The sequence below is a fragment of the Centroberyx gerrardi genome, chromosome 8 (genome assembly GCF_048128805.1).
Source record: "Centroberyx gerrardi isolate f3 chromosome 8, fCenGer3.hap1.cur.20231027, whole genome shotgun sequence".
NCBI classification, from domain to species: Eukaryota; Metazoa; Chordata; class Actinopteri; order Beryciformes; family Berycidae; genus Centroberyx; species Centroberyx gerrardi.
The window spans coordinates 31,526,849-31,544,121 of NC_136004.1; the positions used below are offsets into that span (position 1 = coordinate 31,526,849).

Below are 17,273 nucleotides of genomic sequence, written 5' to 3' on the forward strand. Positions count from 1 at the left end.
TAGTAGTAGCAGCAGCAGCAGCAGTAATAGTAGTAGTAGTAAACTTTATAAGATTAAAAGTTAAAGCAAGACATATTTCTGACTCATTACAAACACATGAGTAGTGAGTAGTGAGTAGTGAGTGGAAGTGAACAGCAGCAGCAGAAACAGTGAAGTGAGAGTCTGTTGTTGTCTGTGCTGCTGATGAGGATGAGAGACCAGCTGCGGACTCTGGAGACTGGACATGTGACCCCGCACACAGGAAGGAGAGCCGAGACTGACTCACAGATTCCTCCGGTCCGGCACCAGCCCGACAACATGTCCTGCAAACTGCTCGGTCTCTGCCAGTACGAAACCAACAAGCTGGTCCGGATCAGGAGCGTGCGGCTCGGCTCGCTGAAGTGGGCTCTGAACGGAGTCATTTTAATGTTCATCTGGTGAGTACAGATGAAATATTTCCGCCCCCACATCTTGGCATGGGGGGTGGGTGGGTGGGGGAGGACACTCAGTTCAGTTCCTAATAATTCACTTCCACAAGTCCGTTGAACTGTGAGATTATTTTGCAGAAGTTGGCATTTTACTCGAAAAAAACAAACCCATAAATACATGAATTGATGGTACATTAGGCTATTTATTCACGCTTTTGTGCATGCGGACTTCCAATATGAAATGAGCCGTGTTCCTAATGAAAATAACACTGTTTTGGCGCGTGTTATTTTCTATTATTTTTCTATTAATTTCTTTATTATTCATATAATGTTTCCATAGGAATTCATAGCGTGTCTGGGATACACAATAGACAGTTTACAGTGACTTAAGTGACTTAGTGACTGCTATAGTATCACTATAGTATCACTATAGTATTCCTATAATATTCCTAATATTCTAGCGTGTCTGCTGCTCAATAGCGAGTTTATAGTGACCTTATTGTACTTAATGGTATTTTTTTTAATCTCCTGTGGTATCGGTATAATATTCCTGTGGCGGTCAATAGTGACTTTATAATGACCATATGATATTTTATGTTTGTTTTTTTAACCTCTTATGCTATCACTTTAATATCCCTATAATATTCCCACAGGGACTTATAGTTTTGCTGTGATATTTGTATAGTATCCTTCTAAAATTTACTATAGGATTACTATTAGTTCTGTTTTTATTAGGTAAGGTAAGTTTATTTCTACAGCACATTTCATACACAAGGCAATTCAAAGTGCTTTACACGAGGTATATAAGACATTAGATAAGAAATACAGGAAAAGATAAAAAAGAGATAAAGTGTATAAGAAGAGAGAAGGTTTTCTGATTTATTTATGCATTTGTACATCTGTTTACTAATTCAAATGTGAACCGACCTTTTGTCTCTGTGTTTCTTTGTTCATTATCTTTTTGTAAATTGTATTTTGCAGCATCATGATGCTGTGGAACAGAAACTACCAGGAGTTTGACCTGGTGGTGAGTTCAGTCACCACCAAAGTGAAGGGAGTGGCTCTGACCCGGCTGCCTGGTGGGGAGGAGGTGGTCTGGGACGTGGTGGACTACAGCGGACCCTCACAGGTGGGTGCTGGGGCCTCAGGGTGCTGCTGGGGTCTCAGGGTGCTGCTGGGGTCTCAGGGTGCTGCTGGGGTCTCAGGGTGCTGGGGCCTCTGGGTGCTGCTGGGGCCTCAGGGTGCTGCTGGGGTCTCAGGGTGCTGGGGCCTCAGGGTGCTGCTGGGGTCTCAGGGTGCTGCTGGAGCCTCAGGGTGCTGCTGGAGCCTCAGGGTGCTGGGGCCTCAGGGTGCTGCTGGGTTCTCAGGGTGCTGGGGCCTCAGGAGGGTGCTGGATCCTCAGGGTGCTGCTGGGGCCTCAGGGTGCTGGGTCCTCAGGGTGCTGGGGCGTCTGGGTGCTGCTGGGGCCTCAGAGTGCTGGGGCCTCAGGATGCTGCTGGAGCCTCAGGGTGCTGGGTCCTCAGGGTGCTGCTGGAGCCTCAGGGTGCTACTGGAGCCTCAGGGAGCTGCTGGGTTCTCAGGGTGCTGGGGCCTCAGGAGGGTGCTGGAGCCTCAGGGTGCTGCTGGGGCCTCAGGGTGCTGGGGCCTCAGGAGGGTGCTGGGGCCTCAGGATGCTGCTGGGGCCTCAGGGTGCTGGGGCCTCAGGATGCTGCTGGAGCCTCAGGGTGCTGCTGGGGTCTGAGGGTGCTGGGGCCTCAGGGTGCTGCTGGGTTCTCAGGGTGCTGGGGCCTCAGGAGGGTGCTGGAGCCTCAGGGTGCTGCTGGGGCCTCTGGGTGCTGCTGGGGCCTCAGGGTGCTGGGTGTTTGTAGGGTATATAGGAGGGTAACATGGACCTTCAGTGAATTTGAAGATTGTTTTTCTTTTCTTTTAGGACAAAAACTCCTTCTTTGTGATCACCAATGTCATTGAGACAAAGAACCAGAAGCAAGGAAAGTGTCCAGAGGTGGTTTTTTAATTATTATTATTATTATTATTATTATTATTATTATTATTATTAGTAGTAGTAGTAGTAGTAGTAGTGGTGGTTGTCATCATAGTTTTTACATCATAGTCTTTACTCAGACCACTAGATCTGCGCCAGTTTATCATGAATATTATTAAATTATTCTGGTAGTTTATCAGTAACAGTACAATGATTCAGATCAGCAGTTGAATTATTAAAAACGCTCTAATTTTGCAGTAGTGTTTACATTCCAGGTTCCCGCGTCCGGCAGACTGTGTCAGACCGATAAGGACTGTGAGAGAGGATCCTGGGACCAGCACAGCCACGGTGCGACCCTTCATTCACTCTGTTCCACTGCTGGTATCTGGTCACAACGGGTTTAGCATCAGTTACCACCTGTTAGCATCAGTTAGCACCTGTTAGCATCAGTTAGCACCTGTTAGCACGCATTAGCACCAGCAGGGAGGCCTAGCAGTGAGGGAGAGAGACCAGACGACCCGGGTTCTGTCGGCAAACATCTGCACTGCTGAAGTGTCTTTGAGCAAGACACTGAATCCAGCTCCAGGGTTGCTGCTCTGTAGCTGAGCCTGACCTCTGACCTCTGACCTCTGACCCCCCTGTGGAGGGGACAAGAGAAAAGAGAATTTCCAAAAAGAATCAATAGAAGTATCTCATCATCTAGCACCGGCTAGCACACATTATTTCAGAAAGTAGAGCCTTTTATCTATTTGTCTTTTCCTCTAGATGTTGGGGTGAAATGAGCAATAACAAAATAAGTGAAAGATAAAAAGTTGCATCCATTTGAAATAGTTGTAATTTACAATAAAAAGTGGCATCCATTCTAAACAGTATCTTAACTGAAAGAATAGTAAATGGATCTAGTTTGTTATCTTTCAGATGAAACACCCTTTGAATAGATGCAACTTCTTCATTTCCAGTTAAAACTGCAGTAGGCAACTTTGCAACTTTAGTGGCCCCAAGAGGGAACGGTTTGAATCTCTGAAAGTTTGAAGGACTTCATTACCCAGAAATCCTGTAATGTGACATCAGTAAACTACATGTTTTCTTAGTGCCTGGGGGGAGTGGGGGGTTTCATATTTTACTGTAAGATTTGATGTGTCACTTCCTGTGTGGAGAAGATTTCCCACCAGTGAGCAAACTGACAGCAGAATTTAATTTGGACAAACAGGGAGAATCTGGGATGTTTTTCTCTGTTGCAGCCACACTTTGTGATTTAACTTGATAAGACGAGTGTATTTTTACATAGAAATCTTGACTTGTGCAGCTTTAACAATAATTTTGAATGGATGCATCTTTATATTTTTCACTCACAATCCTCAGTCCTGTCTGGTTTGATTTGGTGCTCGGCTGTTAGTGGTGACCCAGAGAGCAAGCCAATCCCAACAGATACTAAACTATACAGATATTATAATGGCTTTTTTGGCTTGGTACCAGTTAGCACCCGTTTCCACAAGAAGCAGAGGAATTTGTCAGTGATGTGTTAGAATTTGACACTGTCAGTAGCTCTCGGTTTTCTGCTGCATTAACATTTTAGGTCACAGTTTATCTCACACTCTTACACAGAGCGACCTACATTGAATAAGCAAGCAGGAAGGAGTCTGTTATTTCGCTAAGTAATAATAATATTAATAAACTTTATTTATATAGCACTTTTCTTAACAAGATTACAAGGTGCTTTACAATAAAATGAGAAGAGAAAGTTAAAATAAAACCAGTAAAACACTGGACACAGATCATAGATGAAGGAATAAAATAAAGGTAAGAGCAAGCAGCACAAGTGTAATCAAAGGAAGTAAAACACATATACTGAACCAGAAAAGCCCCACACAGCTAAAGGACACATGGTTGCTGGTTGCAGACACGCAGACTCTCCTGTGCAGACTCTTCCTGTGTGTTTTCGTCATGCAGGCGTTCAGACCGGCTCCTGTGTGAAGTTTGGTGTGATGAGAAAGACCTGTCAGGTGTCTGCATGGTGTCCCATAGAGGCCAAGACCAAACCGCCCAGGTAAACACAGTCTGCTCCACACAACACTAGTCTGAACCGGCTCCTTGTATTCAGAGCTACAAAGTTATAATTTTGCAGATAAAGGGATACAGTTTGCTGAGAGCACCAGCGATGTTTGATAGAGATTTTTAATATCACACCAGCAGTTATTTTGTCAGAGCTAGAGCAAATCACCGATGTCTCATTTTGGAAAGAAAAGCTTCAAATCACAGCAAAATTGTCAGTGTTAATTTAATTCAGAGAGTGTAAAAATCAACACTGTGGCTGTGTTTATATAGTCCACACCCATCTGAGTTAATTTAACGCTTTTGATAGTTTTTTGACCAGTCGCCCCAGAGCCACATCTGCTCTAGAAGAGGATAAACAACTCTCCAATCAACACTGTCACATCGAAATAATTGGGTAACACTTTACAATAAGGGTCACTAAGTTAAGGGTTAATTAATGCTTAATAAGGGTTAGTTAAGGGTTAGTTAATGCTTAATAAGCATTAACTAACCCTTAATTAACAGTTAGCTCATGTGTAATTTACTAATGGTGTTCATGTTAACTAAGGTATTAATTTATACATTATTTAATAGTTTATAAAGATGACTATTAAATAATGTATACATTAATACCTTAGTTAACATGAACACCATTAGTAAATGATTACCAGACACATTAGTTAACTGTTTAAGCATTAACTAACCCTTAACTTAGTGACCCTTATTGTAAAGTGTTACTAATAATTGTTACCGAAAAATCAACACTTCTTAACACAACTTGATCATTTTATTTCCTCCTCCATGTGACAAACTGGCTCTAAATGATGTAATGTTCCTCCAAAGTGGACAAAGTCGGCTTCACATGTGCTGTGTATCAGGACATAATGATACCACCCCACACACACATTTTAAGATGCAGTTACACTGTGGTTGGTATGTGTGTTATTTGAACCCGTGACTCCGCTGTGCAGTGAGATGAGTGTGTGTCCTGCAGGCCCGCCCTGCTGGCAGCAGCTGAGAACTTCACAGTCCTGATCAAGAACAACATCAGATTCCCTGCGTTTAACTTCATCCGGTGAGGCTGCTGTGCTTTGATCCTCTTGATATGATGACTGCAGTTACCAAGTTGCATGAGGCTGTAAATTCAGATTCAGACAACTTTATTGATCCCAAGAAGGGCAATTCATTTATTAATTCATAATTATACCCAGATAAAGGAGACAGTTTGTTAACCTGGTGTTCTGGTTACACTGTGCATCACTCTGTCCCTCCACAAATCAGGTTTCATATCAGAGAAAATCTTTCATTCTCATTCAAACTGAATAAATCCTAAATATCAGCAACTAGGGCTGAACAATTAATCGAAAATTTATCGAAATCGCAATATGTCCTACTGCAATTTTCAAATCGCAGGAGGCGCAATATTTGTTAAAGGCAAAATGTGTGTCAAAATACCATTTTAAATTAAATATTGTCGTGCTGCAGAGATGTCCTGGCCTACACATCATATTCTACAGACTTAAGAAAACATCTTTGTTTGGTACAGATCCCCGCAAAAATCACACCATAATCATTTGAATATGTTTTTCAATGAAAATGAGAATAATGATGTAAAAATGATCATTCCCTCTAATATATTGCAAATTATATCGCAATTGCAATATCAGTCAAAATAATTGCAATTAGATATTTTTTCAAAATCGTTCAGCCCTATCAGCAACTAACTGCAAGTTTTTTGAACACTTAAATACTCTATGACTTATATCGACCTCTATTGGAAACCAGTAGGAATTACAACAACATTCCCTTTGCCTCCAGATTTTATCACAGTGAAAGTAAACTAAATATTTTGCACACCACTGCACCAGTGTGTCACCCAGAATGTTATTCCTGTCAGGGTGGAAAAGCCTCTGAAGCAGCATTCAGACCATCATGCGACACTAAAACTCTCCACTGAAACCCAGACTGATGAAATTATTTTAGTGTCAGCAGCTCTTTCAGGCAGAGTGACCCACCACACCTGTTCAGTGATAAAGGAAACTCTGGGATCCACCATGTCTGCTCATGTCAGAGTGTGTTGCGTCTTGCAGGAGGAACATCCTGCCGGACATGAACGATGCGTACCTGAAGAGCTGCCAGAGGAGCAACGACTCGCTGTGTCCCATCTTCAGACTGGGAGACATCGTGCAGGAGGCCCGGGAGAACTTCTCTGAGATGGCAGTAGAGGTGAGATTACCTGTTTAATGTTTCTACAGTTAAAGACGAGGTGAAATGAAAAATACCTTTTTAACCCTTTTAGATCACATCCCCGGTCATACTGTGCACCTATTTAACAATATATGCCAAAAAAAAAACCAAAAATCAATTTCATTGTGTTCTTATATCAAAATTCAATCATGTTTTCTTCCTGTAAAACAAAATATGCCGTGTGCTTACGTAAGCATGCCCGTAACTAATTTCAACCAATAATATCATGACATCCACCCATCAATCAATCTTCAACTTTTAGCGCACAGAGCTAAGAGGCTAAGATTCATTAGTTAGCTAGCTAGCAGCAGCACGGTACTTCGGTGTGTCTTCGGGTGTTAGGACACACCCACTTTTCAACGTTCAAATCAAATTCCTCCCAACATTACGTCCCGCCTGTCTTTCCTGTTTCACTCGGAAATACGTCACGATACGGAAGTTAGATACTCTCGAAATGCCGTTTCATCTCGACTTTAAAGTCTGTATCACCCGTGTCCTGTGTGGCCTGGGTAACAGCATCAGCTAATACCCCAAATCTAACTGAAGGGTTTCAAATTCCATGATGCTGTATTTACATATTGAGTTACCTGAAATGTATGACTTAATGTTTCAAAAATTGAGATGTTGATATTTTGTTGGCAAAAGTCTTAAGGTTAACAGATCATTTGCACTCAGAACTGGTGCGTAGACCAACAACAGAACACTGAACAACGTGGGCTATGTTCAGACTGCCAGCCCAAATCAGATTTTTGGCATATCCAGATAGGAGTCAGATTGATTTATCAAGTCTGAACAGCAAAAAAAAACACATGGAAACCGATTTTTGCAAATCAGATTTTAGCCACATTTGTATATGGTTTGAAATGCGACTCAAATCGGATTTCTACAAATTTCTAATTTCTACATTTCTTCAAATCGGTTCTCACGTGTCACTCGCAGCGCGACACGTGGCGCTGGTGTCACATCCAGAGACACCAGAAACCAAAATGGAGAATGGAAACAACCGGCCATGGACAGACACAGAAATGACATGTCTGCTGGCACATCGGAATCTCCATTCTGCATTTGCAGCTTTTCGTTTTAGTTCCGTATTTGAAAAACATGGCATCAGTTACCATATGTACACACGCCTATGTCGTTACCACGGCGACCAATGCAGAAAGCTTAACGGTGCCTGAACCAATAACAGTGTGGATAGTCGGTCCTGAAGATCAGATTTGAGAAATAAATCAGATTTGCCTGCAGTCTGAACAAAGCCTTGGACAGTTTGGAACTGAGAAGTCTTGATCAGATCAGGAGTCACTTTCCCCCCCATGGTGGATGAGAAACTCTTCAGATGTAACTTATATGGGTGCTGCTGTCTCTCCATGTACAAACCATGGATGTATTAACTCTGTACAAACCCTGAAACCAACACACAGTATTTCCTGAATAGCCCCCGGGGTTTCTGGGTAAACCTTTCCCCCTCTCGGCCACAGGGGGGCGTCATCGGCATCCAGATCAAGTGGGACTGCAACCTGGACCGCTTCGCCCACCGCTGCCTGCCCAGATACTCCTTCAGACGGCTGGACGAGAAGGAGAGCAACAAGACGCTTTACCCCGGCCTCAACTTCAGGTCAGGCTGACTGGGCTTCGCTCTGGGGTCAAAGGTCATGTCCACTATGCTGGCATACCAGTCAGAAGCTGTCTAACACGGCTGCTTATTGTAAATTCACTGCTGGCCTCATAACTGGGTTTGACTGATACATTTTTGAAGGCTGATACTGATATTTTTCTATTGAAGCTGCAACTACAACCTTTATTTTTACTGAGGTAAAATCCCTTTGAGATCCAGATCTCCTCTTGCAAGCGAGACCTGAATTACATCAAAACTCATAAAACTAACAAACAATTCATAAAAGTACCAAACAATCTACAAATGAATAACATAATAAAAACAGTAAAATTCAATAATATAAAATGCAATGAATCAATAAAAGCATAAGAAACATAAAAGACAAAACAGACATCAGGCTAAAAACAATTACATTCAGCTCTAGAAAGACTTAAGATCTTGTTTCTAAAATAGAATCTTATTTTAAAATATGCTGTAGCACAAAATTTAAAGCCGATTTAGAGGAGTTTAGAGTTAATTCGGTTAATTTGGGGAACCTGGAGTGAAACCGGCTCACTGGATCAGGTCTGATCAGATCTGAAGGTCCAGTCCAGTACTGTAGTCAGGTAGGATGGTGGTTTACCATTAAAGGCTTTGTAGATAAACAAATCCCAGTGTTTATCACGTCTTTCCCACTGAGAAGACCAGAGAACCTTCTGGTAGAGCGTGTAGTGACGGGTGTCATAAGCATCACCAGTGATAAAACATAGAGCAGAATAATAGACTGAATCCAAGGGTTTAAGGATGGAAGCAGCAAATATTTTTAATAATTGTACCATCTTCATGCTGAAGAAATGAAAAAATAATCCAATCCTCCAAATGTTATTCTTGGCAGGGTGGAAACCGCATTTAGAGCATCAAGGGACACTAAAACTCTCCATTAAAACCCAAACTAATGAAATTCTTGCAGGTGGTTAGCAGCTCCTCAAAAGAAAATACAGAAAAGTAATTGTCATTGCAAGTTTCAACGACCATTTTCATGCCAGAAAATTACAAGTATTCAGTGTTTCTCCCAGAATTTTCCTCTCATCAGGGTGGAAAAGCCTCTGAAACCATTCAGAGCATCATGGGACACTAAAACTCTCCACTGAAACCAGACTGATGAAATTGTTTTAGTGTCAACAGCTCTTTAAGGCAGAGAGACACCACACCTGTGCAATGGTAGAGAAACTCTGGGAGACATTACTGCCTTTTTAAATGAAGAATTAATTTACAGAAACATAACAGAACAATTAAATGAATCAATCAAATATTCAAAGAAAATGAAACGTCATGTCAGGTTTTCCAGCTGCAGTCAGGAGGAACCAGCATCAGATCAGAGTTGGACCACACTGATTGGACGATATCTGAAATTTAATAAAAGGCCAATATCAGCCCCATATATCTGTCTAACCCTGCTCATTACCATAGGAAACCACTTTGTAACAGGTGCTCTATCACAGAGGATCTGAATACACGCTGTATGTATCTGCTGTGACTTTAATAATGAATCACATCTGGCGGTTTTGACATTATTATCATATCTAACTCTCTTATGATCAGGTTTGCAAAGTACAACACAGTGAACGGAGCTGAGGAGCGAACGCTGTACAAAGCTTTTGGGATCCGGTTTGACGTCATGGTGTTCGGAAAGGTGGGTTGATTTATTATAATATAATATTTATTTTATTTTATTTTTTTCTAGACTTTTTCTCTTTTTCTCTTGGGTTTTGATATTTTTTTATAAGCCCTTTGGGGACTCCTGGTGTCACCTGCACAGTTTGTATTTCATCTGGTTTCAGATTTGTATTTGAATCACTAGAATGTGCAGTTTTATAGTGTTTTATTTTTAATTAATAATCTTTTACAAGGGAAACCTGGCCAAGACAGAAGCAGAAAATAAAATAGAAAAGGTGGGACACACGGATGTATAATGTACAACGTATGTATAGTGTTCGTTTATTGCTTTAAAGCACTTTAGCATTTGTTAGCACTATTTATGGCAAATAAACTTGTTTTGTGCAGTCTTTTCTATTTTATGTTCTTTGCCTTTTTATGTGGATTCCAAGACAGAAGCAGCACAGACAGTTACAGACAGACATGACAGCACATCATAATGAAACAATATAACAAACTATAAAATACAAAATAAAGACAAATAAACTCAACCTAAACCTTTCATGTTCTGTGATTCCTAGCTTTAAATCAGCAGCAGCCTCTGTGCTCAGGCTGTTTTCTTCACGCTGAACGTCTGGTCAAAGTATAAACGGCCTCCCGCTCGGCCCAGAGAGGATTTTTCTCAAAGTTTAAATTAAATTCATGGTGGACGGACGCAGCGTCTCCATCCCTCTGGCCTTCATCAGCGTCTGAGGAGCGGCGAGCCTCGCTCTCTAAACACCTCCTGTATAAAAAACTCTTTATATTCCCTCTCTCTCTCTCCTCTAAATCACATCCTGTCTTCCTCCTCTACTCGCTCCAACATGTTTCTGTCTCCAGTCTATAAAAATCCTCTTTTCTGTCTCTTTCTCTTTTCCTTCTCCAACTCGTCTCTCCTGTATATTATCATTTTAGGGACACAGAGATAAGTTTGTCACATCTGTTGTCAGGCTGTTGTGGCTTTGAACATTACACTCTTCACTGTTGGTTGCTTGTAATGTCAGTGATCTCTAGGACTTTAAGCTTATTCAGCTCATTGTTAAAGGATAAGGCTGGTGTTTTTTAATGCATTTCTTACCGTCAACAAATCCTATGAAAATAACAAAATTAACAATGCGTTTGCTCTACTCCCATTACTTCCCGACTAACTGTTACCATGAAAAGTCAGACTATTGTAGTTATTACCAAATCAAATTCAAATGGGAACAAATTCTTCATTATGCTGGGGACTATTTTCTGTGCTACGGAACTACTTTCCTGAGATGGAAAACGTGTTTACGGTCGGCTTATTAAGTCGTTTGAGGAAAAAGTCGTTTGAGGAAAAAGTCGTCCGGCCCGGTGCATCGTGATGATGAAATATGCTGCAGAGCAGCAGCATGGCTCTGTGACGGGTTTTAATAGTTTTTAATACAATGCAGTTCTATGGCTGCTGGGACATGAGGCTGCACTGGGCACCGGCTACATGGACGAGACTTGTTGGCAAAACAAATTAATTGCTGATTTTGTTATTTTCATAGGATTTGTTGATGGTAAGAAATGCATTAAAAAACACCAGACTTATCCTTTAATTTGCTGTGGAAGAGTGTCAGCTAAATGCTTAAAATGTGAAATATGAATACAACAAATGTTTTATTTTGTGTCCAGGCAGGAAAGTTCAGCTTCATCCAGCTGATCATCTACATCGGATCAACGCTGTCGTATTACGCTCTGGTGAGAGACGACTCGCTGAATTCACAGTGTACAGATCTCCATTCATGCATCTATCCTGCATCTCTCCTGTATCCATGCTGTAAACTGTGGTAGATGCTGTAGAAGTCCAAAGTTTCCTTATGCAGTTTTAAAGGAGAACTGCAGCCACAGTGAATGTTCAGCCTGTTTTCCAGCTCTCTCTCCCTGCTGAAGATCCCTGTTCATTTTTACATGCTGTTATCAGAGAAACGGTTACCGGTTAACCCAAAAATAATGAAATGAAAAGTTTCTAAATATAAAAAAATGCACTATAAAGAGCAGTCTACTGAAACACTAATGCAGAAAACAAATAAACATCGAAGACAAAATTTATATAAAAGATCTAGGGTGCCTAAGGCTTTTGCACAGGGCTGTAATCCCACTCTAGAAGCTTCCATTCAACTTTGATTTCCTTCTATTCAACTCCAGATGATATCAAAGCCAAATTTCTGAGATGGCAAACTGAGTGAGTAGTAATGAAATCCATGGAAGAGATGTGTGCGTCTACAGAAAGTTTGCTAGGCCTTTTGTGAATGAAAAGTATTTCCTATCCAAATACATTTGAATGTTTTTGAATTAATGCGCGTATTCAGAAACGTCTGACATTGTCTGGTGAAAATGTAAACATTGGAACAAGAAAGAAGTAAAACAATGTTGGTTTCTGAAAATAATGAAGATAAAGAGATTTCTGAGATGGCAAACTAAGTGTAGGAATGAAATCCATGGAAGAGATGTGTGTGTGTACACATCTGTACCTTCAGGAGTGAATTTACAGTAAGCAGTAGTGTCAGACAGCTTATGAATGTTACATTAACATATTGTGTCAATATCTGCCTTCAAAAACCCAGATCTGTCAAATCCTGACGCCACTGCAGGTAGAGGTTGGGAGGTCAAAGTCAAAACAAATCAAGAGTCCAGTATCAATTTAATATCTTAAAGAAAACTAAATATCTAGGACTTTTCAATGCAATTTGGTTTTAATAGGATAAAAACTTGGTAAGAGCATCATGAGTTTGATTTCTATAATCAGTTTCAACTTCAATCAATTCAATCATTCCATACAAATTCAGAAAACAGAATTTAAATTCAGTCGTCTGCTGGAACAAATCTCATCACTTTCAATCTAAGTCATTTACACAAACACAAGATCTCAAGTCAAGACTTTAGAAACCTTTTCAAGTCATCAAAGTACAAGTCAGAGTCAAGTCCCAAGTCACCAGAACCCAAGTCAAGTCTCAATTTAAACTGTGACTTGAGTCCCCACTGAAATACACCGTCTTATTGCCCGTTCACAGTGTGTTTAACTGTGATGTGTGTGTGCTGTGGATGAACTGACAGTCCTGTCTGTCTGTCTGTCTGTCTGTCTGTCTGTCTGTCTGTCTCTCTCTCTCTCTGTCTGTCTGTCTCTCTGTCTCTCTCTCTCTGTCTCTCTGTCTGTCTCTCTGTCTGTCTGTCTGTCTGTCTGTCTCTCTGTCTGTCTGTCTCTCTCTCTGTCTCTCTCTCTGTCTCTCTCTCTCTGTCTCTCTGTCTCTCTCTCTCTCTCTCTGTCTCTCTCTCTCTGTCTCTGTCTGTCTGTCTGTCTGTCTGTCTGTCTGTCTCTCTCTCTGTCTCTCTGTCTGTCTGTCTCTCTGTCTGTCTGTCTCTCTCTCTGTCTGTCTGTCTCTCTGTCTGTCTGTCTCTCTCTCTGTCTGTCTCTCTGTCTGTCTGTCTGTCTGTCTGTCTGTCTGTCTGTCTGTCTGTCTGTCTGTCTGTCTGTCTGTCTGTCTGTCTGTCTTCCTCAGACCACTATGTTCATCGACTGGCTGATCGGGACCAGCTGCTACTCAGCAGAGGCCAGACAGAACTACTCGGAGAGGAAGGTCGAGTCGGTCCAGGACAAACAGCAGGTGATGGATGATTTGATTTGACGTGACTTGATGATATAATGGAAAGATGGGAAATGATACGTAGGTTTAGACTGATATACTGGTTTCCTGTTACTGGCCTTTGAATAAAAATGGGATGTCGACCAGTCAGTGTTTCCCAGCACAAGATGAAAGTCTGTGAAGTCTTCTGTATCCTGTTAGTATTTCCCCAGTTTCCACACAGGAATCATTAAAGTTTCATCTAATCACATCTTTAAACTGATTTTAGGCGTTCAGGGCGCCAGAATCAGAATCCACTTTATTCGTCAGTAACAATAAATGGAATACAGGAATAAATCTAGCTGGCATTGGAGCAGATGTATATCGACAAGCAATGTAGTGACTAGGGGTTAGACCGATATATTGGGCCGATATTGGCCTTTCAATGAAAAACTGATATTGTCCGGTCAGTGTTGTTCACTGGTGATATGTTCGAGGTGAGGATGTGATTTTCCTCAACAGCTACAGGGGTGAAACCTGCCTCACCTGCCTTTTTAAAGAGCTGCTAACGCTAAAATAATTTAATTAATGTGGGTTTCAGTGGAGAGTTTTAGTCTCCCATCATGCTCTAAATGCTGTTTCAGAGGCTTTTTCACCCTGACAGGTATAAAATTCTGGGGGAAACACTGAATACTGCACAAAATATCAGCTATCGGCAGCTTCAAGTGTGTGTGTGTGTGTATATATAAACAGTATCAGCCATGAAAACCCCATATCGATGGAATCCGTATGATATATGATGTGATCTTTATCTTTTCTAGTGTCATCCACTCTCAGCAGCTAGCACACATGGGCTTTTAAGACACTCTACATAGAAACCACCTTTCCTGAAATAAACTGCGTAAAGATATTTGTTCTTCCACAGAATTTTCCAAGTGCTGTAACCAGCTCGTTAATTAGCATCCTGAATATGTAAATGTAGTGTTTGGGCGGCTGGACGATGCTGTCTTCTCCTCTGCAGTGCATCCTCTCTGTGTCCTTCGTGGATGAGAACCACATCCGGCTGGTGAAGAGATCGCAGAAGAAAAGTTTACAAGACGTCAAGCCGCTGTCCGTGCAGCAGAGCAAGGTTAGCTGCTGTGATGTGAAGAGGTTTCTTCCATGTGCAACATTTGGAAATGGTGACGATGTCTGATGAAATGATTGATGAAATGGCATGAAATTAAGACTCACTATAGAGGCTTGTTTATTTGCTGTTTTAACACATTTACCTACAAAAAAGTAACAAGGATTGAAGCATTTACAGTTTTGAATGAGCAATGAATTTAGACCTGAACATACAGGCTCCCAGACAGACAGACTGATAATGTATAAAATGTTTATTTTAATTTTAATTTGGGAAAACTAAATCTAGTCATAGATGACAACTGTGTATTCTTGCTGTCAGCAGGAGGACACAGGACACCTGAGAGCCATGGTGGGTGTGCTACAGCAGGACGTCACCATGGACCGGCCGGCCCAGGCTGTCTCCGACCCTAAAACCAGCCCCGACCCCGACCTGGAGCCCAGCCCGAAACCCGGCTCCGGTCGTCCAGCCTGGTGCCGGTGCTCCTGCTGCGGCTCCTCCCCTCTCCCCCAGGAGGAGCTGTGCTGCAGGCGGAGCGCCGGCCGCTGCATCACCTCCTCTCCTCTGTTCGAGCAGCTGGTGTTGCGTCGCTCCCTCCTGGAGGCGGTCCTCCTGTACCGGGACCCTCTGTCTCCGCCGGCCGGGGAGCGCCGGACCGCCGCCCTGCGCCACTGCGCCTACGGTCAGTACGTCGTCTGGAGGTTCGGGGTCCCGCCCGCCGACGCCCCGCCCGCCATCCCCAGCTGCTGCGTGCGGCGGATCAGGGAGGAGTATCCCAACCCCGACATGCAGTACAGCGGCTTCAGGCCGGCGAGGACGGCGTCCCTGCAGACCGGCTCCAACGGAGAGCTGTGAAGTCTCAGAAGTCTGGCTGCTTTCACACTACAGGTGGGCGTGTCCCAAATGTTTTTTTTTGCCTACATGTGACACAGATCTGATTTTTTTCAGAGCGGTGTGGGCCACATTGGTATCTGGTCCTAGATCCAATCCATATCTGATACACAGCAACGCGACCTGAGTGTGACTGGTCAGATTGGAGTTCATGTGGTTTTTACCTCTCACTCCACAGCAGATCACTGTCATCACTCTGCGTTGGCGCTCTTCTGAAAAAGACAGAACAACGTGGAAGTCATCTTCCTCAGTAAACGAAGCCTCATCGAACCTCCACTGCAAATAAAATGAATGCTTGGACCACAATTACACTTTCAGCAGCTTCATGATTTACCCTCTTGCAAATGTGACATTTGTTGTTCATTTGCGCATGCGGGTCGCTTCACAGTAGAGTGTCTGTTCATACTGATGTCAGATATGGGTCACTTTTCAAACATGACTAATAACAGGCAAGACAAAAAAATCAGATCAGAGCATGAAGGCCTGTAGTGTGAACGCAGCCCGTCAGCAGGGACTCCCCCGCTCTCTGACCTACTAACACCGCATGTGTTAACTGGCCTTACAGAGGAGAAAAGGCAGTAACTTCACTCAACTTGGCGGAAAATGAGATTTAGTCATTTCTGTCAGTCAGCGGCGGGTCAGAGGAGGATAACAGGGTGAAGAATAACCTCTTACTAAGTCAACAAATCACTGCGTTTCAAGGATCGTCTTTCATATCGCTTGGCTGCGCAGTAAAAATATCTTTAAAGCCATTTTTCTCAGTTTCACACTCTTAAGCAGTTACTGCCTTTTGCCTTTATAGGGCAGAAATAGCATTTAACGTTACTAACAACTGACAAAGGATTTATCTTGCCTGGAATGTGTGCCCATCCATCATATCATATGGAAAAATGAAGAGTTTTGCTCCAACATGGGATATGCACTATTTGAGAAAAAACTGAAACAGATTATGGCTCTATTTAAAGAATAGTAGACAACTTAAGCCCTTGGTTATAGACAGGATCTTTATTTTAGAGATATTGACTGAGGAGCCTCAGGTAATTTTTGTTTGTTTAAGTTTGGAAATGAACTCTTCACTCCAATATTTGTAATCATTCTCGTGGATTATTCATAGAAAAACAAATAACAAGCAAACGATGAACTGCTGATCTGAGTTATTTTGCATCCACTTGAATTTTACGTTGATAGTTCACTATTCTCTCAAAAATAAGTGTTAAACTGAAAATAATCCCAATTGTTGTGATTTTAAACAACGCAGAAGATGAGCCACATGACAGGAAGAAGCTTTGGTAAACTGATCTTGTTTCGCTCTATTAAAAGCGTCGTTTCACTGGTTTTAAAAGGCCCCGATTATAGGAATTAACCTTTTCCTCTATTTACAGTATATACGATAAAAGATGTTTAATGAAGACATTGTTCAAAACTAACTTTGTTTGACTGGTTAAATTTAAAGCTACTGCATTTTTAAAAAATCCACCCTTCCCCCCCCCCCCCCCCCAAGTAGTTTCAGTCTAACTCCAGGAAACGCATCACAGCTGAACTCGGTCCTGATTGGCTCCCTCACTAAAGAATGACTGAAATCCGTCCAATCAGGCCAGTTTGCGGCATTTGAACTGGAAAGCGTCCACTCAGCAGATTTACCTAATTTGAATTAGAGGAGCTGCTGCTGTCAGCCAATCAGAGTCCAGTATTGTGACAACTTAGTCTTCACATTAATTCAGTTTAA

The 17,273-nt window shown here is 42.1% G+C and overlaps 1 protein-coding gene across 1 annotated transcript; it reads left to right on the forward strand.

Moving 5' to 3' along the window:
- The first annotated feature begins 297 nt into the window (after positions 1–297).
- p2rx7 (purinergic receptor P2X, ligand-gated ion channel, 7) lies at positions 298–15,689 on the forward strand. The gene is made up of 13 exons (XM_078285033.1): positions 298–416; positions 1,389–1,536; positions 2,338–2,412; positions 2,664–2,736; positions 4,339–4,435; positions 5,417–5,497; positions 6,513–6,648; positions 8,148–8,284; positions 9,866–9,956; positions 11,603–11,668; positions 13,468–13,572; positions 14,552–14,659; positions 14,981–15,689. Exons 1-13 carry the CDS (start codon positions 298–300, stop codon positions 15,509–15,511), a joined length of 1,767 nt encoding a protein of 588 aa, XP_078141159.1. The 3' UTR covers positions 15,512–15,689.
- The last annotated feature ends 1,584 nt before the right edge of the window (positions 15,690–17,273 follow it).